The following is a 16228-nucleotide window of genomic DNA, read 5'->3' on the forward strand; positions in this document are numbered from 1 at the left end:
CTCTACACAGATGTTGCCAGACCTGCTGTGTATTTCCAGCCTTTCTTGTAAAGATATTGATGGATTTTTTCCCCCCCCAAAGTCATGGAATCTTCCTAGATTCAGTTTAGAGATACAGCACTGAAACAGGCCCTTCGGCCCACCAAGTCTGTGCCGACCATCAACCACCCATTTATACTAATCCGACACTAATCCCATATTCCTACCACATCCTCACCACATCCCCACCTGTCCCTATATTTCCCTACCACCTGCCTATACTAGGGGCGATTTATAATGGCCAATTTACCTATCAACCTGCAAGTCTTTGGCATGTGGGAGGAAACCAGAGCACCCGGAGGATACCCACGCAGACACAGGGAGAACTTGCAAACTCCACACAGGCAGTACCCAGAATTGAACCCGGGTCGCTGGAGCTGTGAGGCTGCGGTGCTAACCACTGCGCCACTGTGCCGTCCATTTTTCTTATTTTGTGCCCTGTGGTAATGCTGCAAAGGAAATGAATGTAGTGTACTATCTGTAACTTTTAATCATACAAATATAGATCATTAGGTTGAAATAAATGTTATGCTTAATGGTTACAAAGCATCATTAAACTTGGGAAATATTGCTGATAAATGTAAAGATCTGAAATTTAATAGGAAGGAACAATGTAGGATACAGAGCTATGTAGAAAAAAACAGAATACAAAGTCTCTAGATTCTTGGCTGGCTATCAAATGATATTGTTTTGTATATGTTAGTGTTCTTTTGAGTTCATCAGGCAGACATATACTGTTAAAACCTTCTCCTGGAGCAGTGTTATGCTGAGATATAAGCTGAAACCAGTATCAAGTGGGGTTCTTCCACTCATGGTGTTTATCTATTCAGTCATTCCCCCAACCTATTCTGATACATTCTTAGTCGTATGTTCCCAAAACTGCATTGCACTGATGTGAAAGTGACTATAACTACACACTTTATTTCGTCGTTGTGCTCAGAGAACAGTGAGAAAGGGGCAAATGCTGTTGCAAGGGCATGAAGAAGGGAGATCATCTTAGTGTAGAGGTACAGCAATGGGAAGAGTCTGAGATCCTCTTTGGAAACTAGTTGGAGTAGGATGGAAGAGTGAGTGTGCAGAAAAAGAGGGGGAGAAACCCTGTTGTGAGAGGAGGCTTCTCTGACTCTACTGCAAGCAGCAGGGACAGTTGCTATTTAAAATAAGCTCATGGGATTTATAGTGTAGAATAATAGAATGGTTACAGCACAGAAGGAGGCCATTTGGCCTGTCAAGTCCTTACCGGCTCTCTGCAAGAGCAATTCAGCTAGTCCTACTCCCTGCAACCCTACAATTTTGTTTTTAATCTTCGGGTGCTTATCCAATACCCATTTGAAAGCCACAATTGAATCTACCTCCACGACCCCCTCGGGCAGTGCATTCCAGATCCTAAACGCCCACCCACCACACACATTTTGACTAGCAATTAGTAGTGGAAATACCCTTTTAGAGATGTGATAATTTTAATGCCAGTGTTGGGGCCGATCATGACTCATGGCCCTCCTGCCTTGGGCGCTATGGCATTGGAAGGATGAATGAGAATGGACAGAGACTGCTTGAGTTGTGTACCTATCATAACCTCTGCATCACCTACTTGTTCTTTCACACTAAACCCTGTCACCAGGTTTCTTGGAGGCACCCAAGATCACGTCGTTGGCACCAGCTGGACCTCATCGTCACAAGGCGAGCCTCTTTAAACAGCGTTCAAATCACATGCAGCTTCCACAGTGCGGACTGCGACACCGACCACTCCCTGGTGTGCAGCAAGGTTAGACTCAAACCAAAGAAGCTACATCACTCCAAGCAGAAGGGCCGCCCGCGCGTCAACACTATCAGAATCTCTTATGCACAGCTGTTACATAGGTTTCTAAATTCACTTGAAAAAGCCCTTCAAAACACTCCTGCAGGGGATGCAGAGACCAAGTGGGGCCCACATCAGAGACGTCATCTATGACTCCGCAATGACCACCTATGGCAAACGTGTGAAGTGGAATGTAGACTGGTTTCAATCTCACTTTGAAGAGCTAGAACCTGCCATAGCTGCTAAGCGCATTGCACTGCTGAACTACAAGAAAGCCCCCAGTGAGTTAACATCCGCAGCACTTAAAGCAGCCAGAAGCACTGCTCAATGAACAGGCGCTGCGCAAATGACTACTGGCAACACCTATGCAGTCATATTCAGCTGGCCTCTGACACTGGAAACATCAGAGAAATGTACGATGGCATTGAGAGCTTTTGGGCCAACCATCAAGAAGATTGCCCTCCTCAAATCTAAATCAGGGGACACAATCATTGACCAATGCAAGCAAATGGACCTCTGGGTGGAGCCCTACCTACAACTATACTCCAGGGAGAATGTTGCCACTGAAACCGCTCTCAATGCAGCCCAGTCTCTGCCAGTCATGGATGAGATGGACGTACAGCCAACAAAATCGAAACTCAGTGATGCCATTGATACTCTAGCCAGCGGAAAAGCCCCGAGGAAGGTCGGCATTACCCCTGAAATAATCGAGTGCCAAGCTTGCTGTGCTTTCAGCACTCTACGAACTGCTTTGCCTGTGCCTGGACGAGGGAGCAGTACCACAGGACATGCGCGATGCCAATATCATCGCCCTCTATGAACAAGGGTGACCGCGGTGACAGCAACAGCTACCGTGGAATCTCCCTGCTCAGCATAGTGGGGAAAGTCTTCGCTCGAGTCGCTTTAAACAGGCTCCAGAAGCTGGCTGAGCGTGTCTACCGTGAGGCACAGTGTGGCTTTTGAGCAGAGAGATCTACCATTGACATGCTGTTCTCCCTTCGCCAGCTACAGGAGAAATGCCGTGAACATCAGATGCCCCTCTACGTTGCTTTCATTGATCTCACCAAAGCCTTTCACCTCGTCAGCAGACGTGGTCTCTTCAGACTACTAGAAAAGATCGGATGTCCACCAAAGCTACTAAGTATCATCACCTCATTCCATTACAATATGAAAGGCACAATTCAGCATAGCGGCGCCTCATCAGACCCCTTTCCTCTCCTGAGTGGCGTGAAACAGGGCTGTGTTCTCGCACCTACGCTGTTTGGAATCATCATCTTGCTGCTGTCACATGCGTTCAAATCTTCAGAAGAAGGAATCTTCCTCTGCACAAGATCTGCTGGCAGGTTGCTCAACCTTGCCCGTCTAAGAGCAAAGACCAAAGTACGGGAAGTCCTCATCAGGGAACTCCTCTTTGCTGACGATGCTGCATTAACATCTCACACTGAAGAGTGTCTGCAGAGACTCATCGACGGGATTGCGGCTGCCTGCAACGAATTTGGCCTAGCCATCAGCCTCAAGAAAACGAACATCATGGGACAGGACGTCAGAAATGCTCCATCCATCAATATTGGTGACCACGCTCTGGAAGTGGTTCAAGAGTTCACCTACCTATGCTCAACTATCACCAGTAACCTGTCTCTCGATGCAGAAATCAACAAGCGCATGGAAAAAGCTTCCACTGCTATGTCCAGACTGGCCAAGAGAGTGTGGGAAAATGGCGCACTGACATGGAACACGAAAGTCCGAGTGTATCAAGCCTGTGTCCTCATTATCTTGCTCTACGGCAGCGAGGCCTGGACAACGTATGTCAACCAAGAGCGATGTCTCAATTCATTCCATCTTCGCTGCCTCCGGAGAATCCTTGGCATCAGGTGGCAGGACTGTATCTCCAACACAGAAGTCCTCGAGGCGGCCAACATCCCCAACATATACACCCTACTGAGCCAGCAGCGCCTGAGATGGCTTGGCCATGTGAGCCGCATGGAAGATGGCAGGATCCCCAAGGACACATTGTACAGCGAGCTCATCACTGGTATCAGACCCACCGGCCGTCCATGTCTCCGCTTTAAAGACGTCTGCAAACACGACATGAAGTCCTGTGACATTGATCACAAGTCGTGGGAGTCAGTTGCCAGCGATCGCCAGAGCTGGCGGGCAGCCATAAAGTTGGGGCTAAAGTGTGGCGAGTCGAAAAGACTTTGCAGTTGGCAGGAAAAAAGACAGAAGTGCAACGAGAGCCAACTGTGTAACAGCCCCGACAACCAATTTTATCTACACCTGTGGAAGAGTCTGTCACTCTAGAATTGGCCTTTATAGCCACTCCAGGCGCTGCTTCACAAACCTCCAGGCGCTTACCCATTGTCTCTCGAGACAAGGAGGCCAAAGAAGAAGAAGAATTGTTAATTACTGTCAATCAATGTCTGATCCTGAAAATTAACAATTAAAAGTTGGGTTTTGAATTTTTCAGGAAGATTTAAAAATGCAAATTGAAAAAATAAGCTTTCTTTTCCTTTTGTTCTTTTCTCCCGCACAACCCAATCTCACCTTCAGAACATAAGAACATGAATAGGAGCAGGAGCCCTTTGGGCCCGCTCTGCCATTCAATGAGATCAAGGGCGGCACAGTGGCGCAGTGGTTAGCACCGCAGCCTCACAGCTCTAGAGACCCGGGTTCGATTCCGGGTTCTGCCTGTGTGGAGTTTGCAAGTTCTCCCTGTGTCTGCGTGGGTTTTCTCCGGGTGTTCCGGTTTCCTCCCACAAGCCAAAAGACTTGCAGGTTGATAGGTAAATTGGCCAATATAAATTGTCACTCGTATAGGTAGGTGGTAGGGAAATATAGGGACAGGTGGGGATGTTTGGTAGGAATATGGGATTAGTGTAGGATTAGTATAAATGGGTGGTTGATGTTCGGCACAGACTCGGTGGGCCGAAGGGCCTGTTTCAGTGCTGTATCTCTAATCTAAAAATGGCTGATCTACTTCAATGCCATTTTCCTGCACTATCCCTATATCACTTAATGTTTTTAATATGTAGAAATCTATCGATCTCAGTCTTGAACATACTCAACGACAGCCTCCACAGCCCTCTGGGGCAGAGAATTTCAAAGATTCACCACCCTCGGTGAGTGAAGAAATTCCTCCTCATCTCAGTCCTAAATGACTTGCCCCTTATTCTGAGATTGTGTCCCCTAGTTCTAGACTCACCAGCCAGGGGAAGCATCTTTCCTGCATCTACTCTGTCGAGCCCGGTTAAGAATTTTGTATGTTTGAATGAGATCACCTCTCATTCTTTTAAACTTTAGAGAATAAAGGCCCAGTCTATTTAATCTTTCCTCATGGGTCAATCCCTCCATCCCAGGAATTTTTGCCTACTCGTTTAACCTCTCCACATCCCCTTGAAGCGTCTTTGCATCCTTCTCACAACTTGCGCTTCCACCTAGTTTTGTGTCATCTGCAAACTTGGAAATATTACATTTAATCCCCACAGCCAAATCATTGATATAGATTGTGAATAGCTGATGCCCACGCACTGATCCTTGCGGTACCCCAGTAGTCACAGCCTGCCAACCTGAAAATGACCCATTTATTCCTACTCTGTTTTCTGTCCGTTAACCAGTCCTCAATCAATGCCAGTATATTCTCCCCAATCCCATCTGCTCTAAATTTGTTTACTAACCTTCCCATTGAATTTTCATCCCCTTCTCTTGATTTGACATTGAATTTCTTCCCCTTTAATTTATTCTCCTTTTTAGTCCTTCGCTGTTTATTTCCCAATGCCCTGCCTCACTCACTGTGCTGTTATCAGCTGGCACTTCCAAGAACTTTATGGGCAAAAATTTTGAGTTGAAGGATGCAGGGGCACGTTAGATGCCCTTCTACAGCACAATTTGGCCTCGTTATAAAGTGCTACTTTCTCCAATTCATCACAAGCGATATCATGGGAGATCCAGTTGTACCTTTTGATTAACTAGAAAAATTCATTAGTGTTGCCTCATAACTTTATTTTTATTCAACAAGGTACAGTACAATTTAATGTAATTGGTCTTCAATTTTTTAATGAAACTGGCCATATTGGAAGTATAGTAAAAAATGTGATCAATTTCAATTCATAAAATTCAATTCAGAACTTGACTCAGCTTCTGTATTGTACTTTTATTCAGTATAACACAGTACAAATTGGTACATCTATTGAGTGAGTGTTCAAGAAGAGGAACTTTGAAGACCAAATCATACTTGAGTTCCATGTATGGTTTCCTGTAAATGCTGCTTATGCTAACAGGATTTTTATTTAGAAAAACAAGGACTAATATGATCTTTCTTCCAATAGGATGCTAGTTTCACCGATGCCAGTTCGTTCAGTATCTCCATGCAGACTTCTCCTTCTTCTATGATAAATCAGCACACTTTGGAAGATGAACCAAACGGCAAAGATCTTTTTGTCAAAGTAGATGACCCAGAAAATCATATCACAGCAATTGAAACCTTTGTAACTTACAGGATTACTACAAAGGTAAAAAAAAAAACTAATTATTGATGAATGAGATTCCAGTATTCAATTCAGAAAGTGACTATAATTTTAGTAACATTTTGTTGTAAAATAATGGTACAAGTAAATCATAGTTTGAGTGATGGAAGATATCTGGCAAGTGAACCACAAAATGTACTGTGATCCTCTGGCGCTTGAATCCAGATTGCCAGGTACAGAATCAATAATATTGTGATCAACTCATCACAAAGTATTTTCAGTATATTCCATGGTGACCTAACATGCTTTTGATTTATTAGATGAAAATGTGTCAAATCTGAATCCTTTTATTATTTCTCAATCCTTTATCATTTTTGTTTTGTTGCGTACTTTTCGCAAAAGATGTTCAGATAGTGCTCTTTGTCATGCTTTTAGCATTGCCCCATGTACTCTTAAATTGCACATGCTTTTGTTACACCCAAGTATAACGAGCTGCTACGTTTGAATGTTATTCCCTGGTACACAGGACCACTTGATGCAACAGGGACTTCACCTGGTGCTGGATGTTTAAAATCTACAGATAACTAAATCTTTGCATAAAGCTGTTGAAATTTCAAATACCATTCAAAAATAATTTTAATAGATTGAGGAGTTGATTGGCACTTTACCCAGTTGTGATTTCCTGGCTGTCCACCACTCAAGCACTCGAGTCAACACTAATACTAAATCAAGCGCACTTGTGCTTTTAATGGATTGACTTCAAGTAAAGGAAACAGACTAACTTTTGGTAATTAAAATATGTACAATTGCAGTTCAAGATCATAAAAAGTCTTGCAGTCTAAACTTCTTATATTCTGAAAATTAATGGTGGTGTTTAATGTAAACAGTTGAACAGTTGCAAACATATCTTGCCTTTTGAATATGATTTAATCCAACAAAAAATTACCCTTTCCAGATGAGGCTTTATAAATAATTTGCTATGTATGTGATTTGTTTTTGCTCAACATTAAGATATCTAGCTTTGCTTTTATATTAGAAAATGTTTAATGAACTTTGGATTGCAATATGATGCAGTCTTATTTCCCAGAATATTGTAATTAAAAGTCCTATTTTGGTTTCATAGAAGTTGGGTGTCTTTTTTCCTGATAGCATTTACTTACTTGATAATTAATAGAAATTTAGATAATGTTCGTGAGAAATTTGGTCAGTCTGTCTTTCCCCAATGTCCAGCTTTTAATCAACTTGTAAATAAAGGATTTGGTGCTGAATTTTATATCTTAAAAGACACAGAATAATAACTTAACTCATAAGACTGCATCCAATTAAGAGTCTTCATGAAAGTTGAGCAATGGAGTTTCTCCTTTAGTCTCATTTCAGCTTGATTGACGGTTCATGAAGGAGCTAGCATGTTTCACTTGCAAACCAGTTAATGTCATTTATTGCCTGGCAGTAAGATTATTTTAGGTTACAGAGCATTCATTTTAACCTCAGTTTACCAATTTAAATATTCATATACTATAATTGGGGATCCTTTTAAATGATTTTAGGGATACCTCACTTTGACTAATAGGATTTTGTATAAGGTTCGCTATTTTCCATGGTTAGTGCATATTCAGCACAGAACCCCATTTGAGTGATTGTAGAAAGAAGTGTCTAATTTATGAAGAAATTAATAATAATGTTTCTGTAGTAAATGGTGTTAGGTATGGGGGACAGCTAATTTATGACATGACTACCATCACTTTTATTTTTGATGTTTGGTTAAAATGATGGCTTGCTCTAATTAAAAGTGCTAGAACATCGTGGTTTCATCTGCAGTAACTCTCTAATATATTGTAAGTTGAAAATTATGTTACATCTAGGTGACTAAGACTGGTGGTTTTATTTTTCAGCTGAGTGGCAGGAGTCAGACTTGCAGAGAGCATCATTCTTAACAAATTCAGTATTGCCAAGAAGCCAGAATTTTTGGTTCTCTTGTGTGGGATTAAATTTGAGACTGGAAGCAGCCATTTTTACTATAGTGTACTAGGGGCAATGAGAGTGGCTTTTGCTTGAGAATAAGGCAGTGGAAATTTGAATAATTGCCAATATTGAGAACCTTCATTAATAGAGTGGTAGCAGTAATCCTTTTTAGAATGCTACTTAAAGTCAGGAAAATTTGAAAAAGCCACCAGAAAATGTCAAAACAAGGAAACTATGCAGGCTTCCTGATCTCTGCTGGGAACCTCCACTTAGATGTTCACAAAAGTGGATGCTAGTTTTGTGCATGATGAAAGTGAACGAGCTGGACAGTTGAGTCAGAGGCAAGCTCTGAAAGTTTTAGTAAGGATTGATGAAGATTGGAAGGATAGATTGAAAGCTGCAGAGAAAGAGTGGAGTAGAACAAGCCTTGAAAGTTTTACTGGAAAGAGGTTATGTTGGATACATCCGTAGATCATATATCAAATAGGTACAGCTAATTTAGCTAAATGATTTTGTTACGGAAAGATTAAATAAATTTGTGCGGGTCAGAAAGGGAAGAGAGATTCTGTCCTAATCTTAATTTCTGGGCATAGAATATTTATACTCTTCCTGAACAACCTAGAACTTTTGTTGAATTTTGTGTGAAAATCTTCAATGGAAGCAATAATTCTTACTTACAGAATCTTGTGCAATAAGACTGAATTGGACAATCTGGTTAAATTAAAAAAAAAAAAAATTTGAATTTTAGTATTGAACTTCGCCATACTTGTCAGCAGGATAGATAAGACAGTTGGTTGGCAAGGTGAGCAAGTTTATAAAACAAGTCTGGGGACAGAGCTAAGCGTTCCCACAACCAAATGGATCAGATCGAAGCTCTGCAATTCTGCCACATCCAGTCGTGAATGGTGGTGGACAATTAAACAACTAACTGGAGGAGGTGGCTCCACAAATATCCCTATCCTCAATGATGGGGGAGCCCAGTGCATCAATGCAAAAGGTAAGGCTGAAGCATTTGTAACAATCTTCAGCCACAAGTGCCAGGTGGATTATCCATCTCAGCCACCTCCTGAAGTCCCCAGCATCACAGATGCCAGTCTTCAGGCAATTCGATTCACTCCACGTGATGTCAGAAAATGACTGAAGGCACTGGATACTGCAAAGGCTATGGGCCCTGACAGCATTCCGGCAATAATACTGAAGACCTATACTCCAGAACTTGCCGCACCCCTAGCCAAGCTGTTCCAGCACAGCTACAGCACTGGCATTTACCCGGCAATGTGGACAATTGCCCAGGTATATCCTGTACCCAAAAAGCAGGACAAATCCAACCTGGTCAGTTACCGTCCCATCAGCCTACTCTCGATCATCAGTAAAGTGATGGAAGGTGTCATCGACAGCGCTATCAAGCGGCACGCTCAGCAATAACCTGCTCAGTGACGCTCAGTTTGGGTTCCAGCAGGCCTGACCTCATTACAACCTTGGTTCAAACATGGACAAAAGAGCTGAGGTGAGGAGAGAGTGGCTGCCCTTGACATCAAGGCAGCATTTGACCACGTATGCATCAAGCACCCTAGCAAAACGAGTCAATGGGAATCGGGGAAAACTCTCCGCTGGTTGGAGTCGTACCTAATACAAAGGAATATGGTTGTGGTTGTTGGAGGTCAATCATCTCAGCACCAGGACATCACCACAGGAGTTCTTCAGGGTAGTGTCCTAGGTCCAACATCTTCAGCTACTTCATCAATGACCTTCCTTCAATCATAAGGTCAGAAGTGGGGATGTTTGCTGATGATTACACAATGTTCACCATTCACGACGACTCAGATACTGAAGCAGTCTGTGTAGAAATGCAGCAAGACCTGGACAATATCCAGGCTTGGGCTGATAAGTGGCAAGTAACAATCGCGCCATGCAAGTGCCAGGTAATGCCATCTCCAACAAGAGAAAATCTAACCATCTCCCCATGACATTCAGTCGCATTACGATCACTGAATACCCCACTATCAACATCCGAGGGGTTACCATTGACCAGAAACTGAACTAGAGTAGCTATATAAATACCGTGGATACAAGCGCAGGTCAGAGGCTAGGAATCCTGCAGCGAGTAACTCGCCTCCTGACTCCCCAAAACCTGCCCATCATCTACAAGACACAAGTCAGGAGTGTGATGGAATACTCTCCACTCGCCTGGATGGGTGCAGCTCCAGCAACACTCTAAGCTCTATCATCCAGGACAAAGCAGCCCGCTTGATTAGCACCCCATCCAGAAACATTCACTCGCTCCACCACTGACACACCGTGGCAACAGTATGTACCATCTAAAAGATGCTCTGCAACAATGCACCAAGGCTCCTTGGACAGCACTTTCCAGCTGCTTTTTTCATGTTTGGACCAAGGTTGTAATGAAGTCTGCAGCCAAGTAATCTTGGTGGAATAAAACATCAGTGTGCAGCCTATTGGTGAGATTTTGCCACTTGATAACACTGCCGACGATCCCTTCCATCACTTTGCTGATTGTGAATGAGCTAATGGGGCAGTAATTGGCCGGTTTGGATTTGTCCTGCATTTTTGTGGGCAAGGCATACCTGGGCTTTGTCAGATGTCAGTGTTGCAGCTGTACTGGAACAGCTTGGCTTGAGGTGCGGCTTGTTCTGGAGCACAGGTCTTCAGTACTACAACCAGGATGTTGTTGGGGCCTATAGCCTTTGCTGAATCCGTTGCATTCATCAGTTTCTTGATATCGCGTAGATTGATTCAAATTGGCTAAAGACTGGGTTCTCGGGATGAGGCCGAGATGGATCATCCACTCAGCACCTCTGACTGAAGATGTTTACAGATGCTTCATTCTTGTCTTTTGCACTCACATGCTGGGCTCCACCATCATTGAGGATCAGGGTGTTTGTGGAGTCCCTCTGTCTCCTTACATTAGTTGTTTAATTATCCGCCACCTTTCATGACCTGTTTCTGTGCTTTTTAACTCTGACTGGATGTAACTGGTCTGTCGTTATATAGTAAGCAGATGCTCACTGTCTAGGTTCATATGAAAAATAGTTATTTAATACAAGATAGTTGATAGCTTCTATTCTGAATACAACTATTCCAGAAGAGAGAGTATTTTCAAGAAAAGAGTGTAGAAGCGGCACAGTGGCGCAGTGGTTAGCACCGCAGCCTCACAGCTCCAGCGACCCAGGTTCAATTCTGGGTACTGCCTGTGTGGAGTTTGCAAGTTCTCCCTGTGTCTGCGTGGGTTTCCTCCGGGTGCTCTGGTTTCCTCCCACAGCCAAAAAGACTTGCAGATTGATAGGTAAATTGGCCATTATAAATTGCCCCTAGTATAGGTAGGTGGTAGGGGAATATAGGGATGGGTGAGGATGTGGTAGGAATATGGGATTAGTGTAGGATTAGTATAAATGGATGGTTAATGGTCGGCACAGACTCGGTGGTCCGAAGGGCCTGTTTCAGTGCTGTATCTCTAAATCTAAATCTAAAAAATCTAAAGTGGCGCAGTGGTTAGCACCGCAGCCTCACAGCTCCAGGGACCCGGGTTCGATTCTGGGTACTACCTGTGCGGCGTTTGTAAATTCTCCCTGTGTCTGCATGGGTTTTCGCCAGGTGCTCCGGTTTCCTCCCACATCCAAAAGACTTGCAGGTGATAGGTAAATTGGCCGTTGTAAATTGCCCCTAGTGTAGGAAAGTGATAGGGAATATGGGATTACTGTAGAATATGGGATTACTGTAGGGTTAGTATAAAGGGGTGGTTGTTGGTCGGCACAGACTCGGTGGGCCGAAGGGCCTGTTTCAGTGCTGTATCTCTAAATAAAATAAATAAAATAAAAGTTTGGGGGGAAATCAAAAACCATTGGAAGATCTGAATTTGGCTACTTTATTTAAAATGCTTAATTCATATCGCTTGACAAGTAATTTTATTTGTATTAGCAGGAGTAGACTGTATTCGCGATTTTTTTGTATCACCTGCTTTATACAGCTAAACCAGTTTCAATCTGTTTTTTCTAATTTGCTATTAAAAGAGGCTTAATTGGTTAAGCGTTATTTGTAATCAACTTTTGTGCTCTGAATTAATTACCTTCCTTGTAGAGCATGATAGTCTTCAGCTAATCAGCCTAAAGAAATGTTGGAACAGTTTGTGTTGCAATATCCACTAGAATAAATGTCTTTTGTAATCTGTCAACTATTTATCTATGCCAAGATAAACTGTACTGTTCTATATATACTCTTAATGCTATTTATTTTACAGACCACTCGCAGTGAGTTTGACTCTTGTGAGTATGAAGTTCGTAGACGTTATCAAGATTTCTTGTGGCTAAAGGGCAAACTTGAAGAAGCACATTGTACTTTGATTGTTCCTGTAAGTGTAACGCCTTTTGGGAAATTGTCAGCAAAATTGTCAATATGCTTATATTTTAAGTATTCCCAAAAAACTTCCAAAAGCATCTTTTTTTTAATATTAAAAATCTTCTTTGTGTGAACATATGTGCTGCAAATGTTGTATTGTCATATTTTGTGCGGGCGGGAGTAGAGAAACATACATGGGAGAGCAGTCAGATCTCTGATCAAGAGTCCACTTTCTTCAACCAATCCAATCCCAGAGATCTTTGGTTAACAGCATACTTGGAACCCATCAGACTCCAGAAGCAGACCAAACACAACCCAGAACCATCAATATAGTGTCATATGTGATTTAATCACAAAAATGCTGATTTTATTCTCTATACAAATTCTGTGGAGTAGGGCCACCATAACAGTTTGGCATGCACGCCACTATTGATCTTTGAAAATAAACTTTAAACTTGTCATGCGATAATTACATAATACTTTACAAAAAATAGTCACAAACGTATGTAAACTTTCCTTCACATGTTCTGGTTTGTCTGACATGTTTTCCAGCCACTCACAAAATTAACAGGCTTGGCCTTCCCCATCTTGGTGGACAGCGATACAATTGCACATGTCCTTGTACTACAAGATTCACCCCAAATTCACATCAGCTTTGAGAATACGATGTATATATTGACATTCATCCCTGTCTGTCTTGTGCTACTGTGCTTTCCATAATTGGGTCCAGATAGTCTTAGTGACCCTGGTCCCAAGAAAATAAGATAGAGTGCAACTAAAACACCAGATTATAAAGAGAAAGCACAAGTAGATACAACAAGAGATTAACAAGAAAAAGAGTAATGGAGACCGGGACAGATAAACAATTAGAAAAAGAATAAGCAGAAGTAGAAAAAAGAGTAAAAGTGAAAGAAAGTGATTGAGGTACAGTAAGATATTAATGGAAAAACAGAAATAAAACAGAGTAATATAGACACAGGAATGCCACAGAGCAGTTCTCTCCAACTGGCCCTCAAACCTTGAACTGGCCTTGTGCCCTGGACTACTTCAAGTTGGTCATTTGAGCCACAATGGTGTTGACATGGCTGATCAGCTCGATTTGTTCCACAGATCATCAGTATCGGCCCATCAAATTTCTATAACCTGAACTTTCCTTATGTTTTTTTTTGTTCAAATCTACACTCCAGAAGATCAAGCAATACTCCAGAATATCTATTTAACCTTGCTGAACCCAATCCTGTCCTCAACTGGTGTTTGCGCAGATCTTGAGCAGGTCAGAGAGCCCTATTGTATTAGTGTTACAGTTTCTGCAGCAGAGGGGGACTGAGGCCAGTTGCACCACTTGTGTGGTTGAGATCAGCTAATGCAGCACAAATCAGCAACTGAATCTTTGATTTGTAATGCTTGGTACCCCATCAGATGATCCAATTATCCAATGAGCCTTCAGGATGTTTAGCTGCAGAAATTTTGTTCCAATGTACATTAATCACTGGACATGCAGATTTTTACAGATCCTGTGTACATGGTCCTGAAAAGAAATAAACCTCTGATTAAATCCTTGCTTTGCACTCTGATATCAGAGGTGTGTTTTTGCATATTTTCTTCTTCTTTTCATGACATTGAAACCTTCTGTGATACTTGAATACAAGCAGGAATTCTGAAGTGGAAAGCAATCATTTAATGCCCGCTTAGTACCCCAATTGTCACCAGTGGAAATGCCCAGCAGGTTTGTTTATGAAATGTGCTTAGCATGTCAATCTGTGTGGAGCATGATTTTTTTTGCTCTGGTTGCTTTACTATTTGAGTCATACGCAATTTGCACTCTTACTGTGGTTGACACCATAGAGCAAATCGCAATGACGACATAACGCCAAAATGTTTTACATCAATGAAAAATGTAACTTTTTGGTTTTCGCATCTTGCAAGCAAAATAACCCTTAGATTATTCTTGGAATATTTTGCTTATTTCATGGGCATGATTGCTATAAGAAAAACATGTTTCCCATTGTCTGGTGTAGTGGGCAGTTTAAAAAAAAAACTTTCCTTGATTTTTTTCGAGTTTTCCCCTATCCATTTCTCCCCCTCCTGAAGGCAGAGTTGGCAGGAGTTTGGTTTCATACATGAAAGTGGCCATCATTCAAGTGAGCCTTGACAACAATTAACAGTATGCTATTGATATTGGTTAGATTTCAAACAATTTAAAAAAAAAAAATTCATTCAGGAGATGTGGATGTCGCTGGCTAGGCCAACATTTATTGCCGATCCCTAATTGCCCTCGAGAAGGTGGTAGTGAGCTGCCTTCTTTGGGGTGTAAGCACACCAACAGTGTGTTAGGAAGGGAGTTCCAGGATTTTGACCCAGTGACAGTGAAGGAACGGCGATATGGTTCCAAGTCAGGATAGTGGCTTGGAGGGAAACTTGCAGGTGGCGATGTTCCCATGCATCTGCTACCCTTGTCCTTCGAGGTGATAGAGGTCACGGGTTTGGAAGGTGCTGTCGAAGGAGCCTTGGTGAGTTGCTGCAGTGCATCTTGTAGATGGTACACATTGCTGCCACTGCGTCGGTGGTAGAGGGAGTGAATGTTGCAGATGGTGGATGGGATGCCAATCAAGTGGGCTGCTTTGTCCTAGATGGTGGTGTTGGAGCTGCACCTATCCAGGCAAGTGAAGCGTATTCCATCACACTCCTGACTTGTGCCTTGTGGATGGTGAGCAGGCTTTGGGAAGGCAGGAGGTGAGTTACTCGCTGCAGAAACCCCAGCCTCTGACCTGTTCTTGTAGCCACAGTGTTCATGTGGTTGGTCCAGTGCAGTTTCTGGTCAATGGTGACCCTCAGGATGTTGATAATGGGGAATTCAGCAATGGTAATGCCATTGAACATCAGGGGAGATGGTTAGATTCTGTCTTGTTTGAGATAGTCATTGCCTGGCACTTGTGTGGTGCAGATGTTACTTGCCAGTTACCAGCCCAAGCCTGGATGTTGCCCAGGTCTTGCTGCATCTGGACATGGGCTGCTTCAGTATCTGAGGAGTTGCACAATGTTCACCATTTGCAATCATTAGCGATGATGGAGGGCAGTTTGTTGATGAAGCAGCTGAAGATGGTTGGACCTAGGGCACTACCCTGAGGAACTCCTGCAGTAATGTCCTGGGAGTGAGGATGAAGTCAAGTAGGTTTCTCCCTCTTGGTTCCTTCACCACCTGCTGCAGAACCAGTCTAGCAGCTATGTCCTTTAGGACTTGGCCAGCTGGGCCAGTAGAGGTGCTACCAAGCCACTCTTGGTGATGGACATTGAAGTCCGCCACTCAGTACATTTTGTGCCCTTGCTACCCTCTGTTTCTTTCAGTTGGTGTTCAGTGGAAAAGCACTGATTCATCAGGTGAGGGAGGGGCGGTAGGTGATAATCAGGAGGTTTCCTTGCCCATGTTTGACCTGATGCCAGGAAACATCATGGGGCCCGCAGTCAATGTTGAGGACTCTGCAGGGCAACCATCTCCTGGCTATATACCACTGTGCTGCTGCCTCTGGTGGGTCTGTCCTGCCAGTAGGACAGGACATACCCAGAGATGGTGATGGCTGTATCTGGGACATTGTCTGCAAGGTATGATTCCGTG

The 16228-nt window shown here is 43.0% G+C and overlaps 1 protein-coding gene across 2 annotated transcripts in view; it reads left to right on the forward strand.

Moving 5' to 3' along the window:
• Positions 1–16228, forward strand: part of snx7 (sorting nexin 7) — a 99062-nt gene that overhangs the window by 24135 nt on the left and 58699 nt on the right. For both annotated transcript variants that reach the window (XM_068036865.1, XM_068036864.1), the window contains exons 2-3: positions 6163–6345; positions 12518–12628. In XM_068036865.1, the coding sequence (XP_067892966.1) occupies positions 6163–6345; positions 12518–12628 (294 nt within the window). The remainder of the gene's footprint in view (positions 1–6162; positions 6346–12517; positions 12629–16228) is intronic.

Source organism: Heterodontus francisci, chromosome 8, assembly GCF_036365525.1.
Source record: "Heterodontus francisci isolate sHetFra1 chromosome 8, sHetFra1.hap1, whole genome shotgun sequence".
NCBI classification, from domain to species: Eukaryota; Metazoa; Chordata; class Chondrichthyes; order Heterodontiformes; family Heterodontidae; genus Heterodontus; species Heterodontus francisci.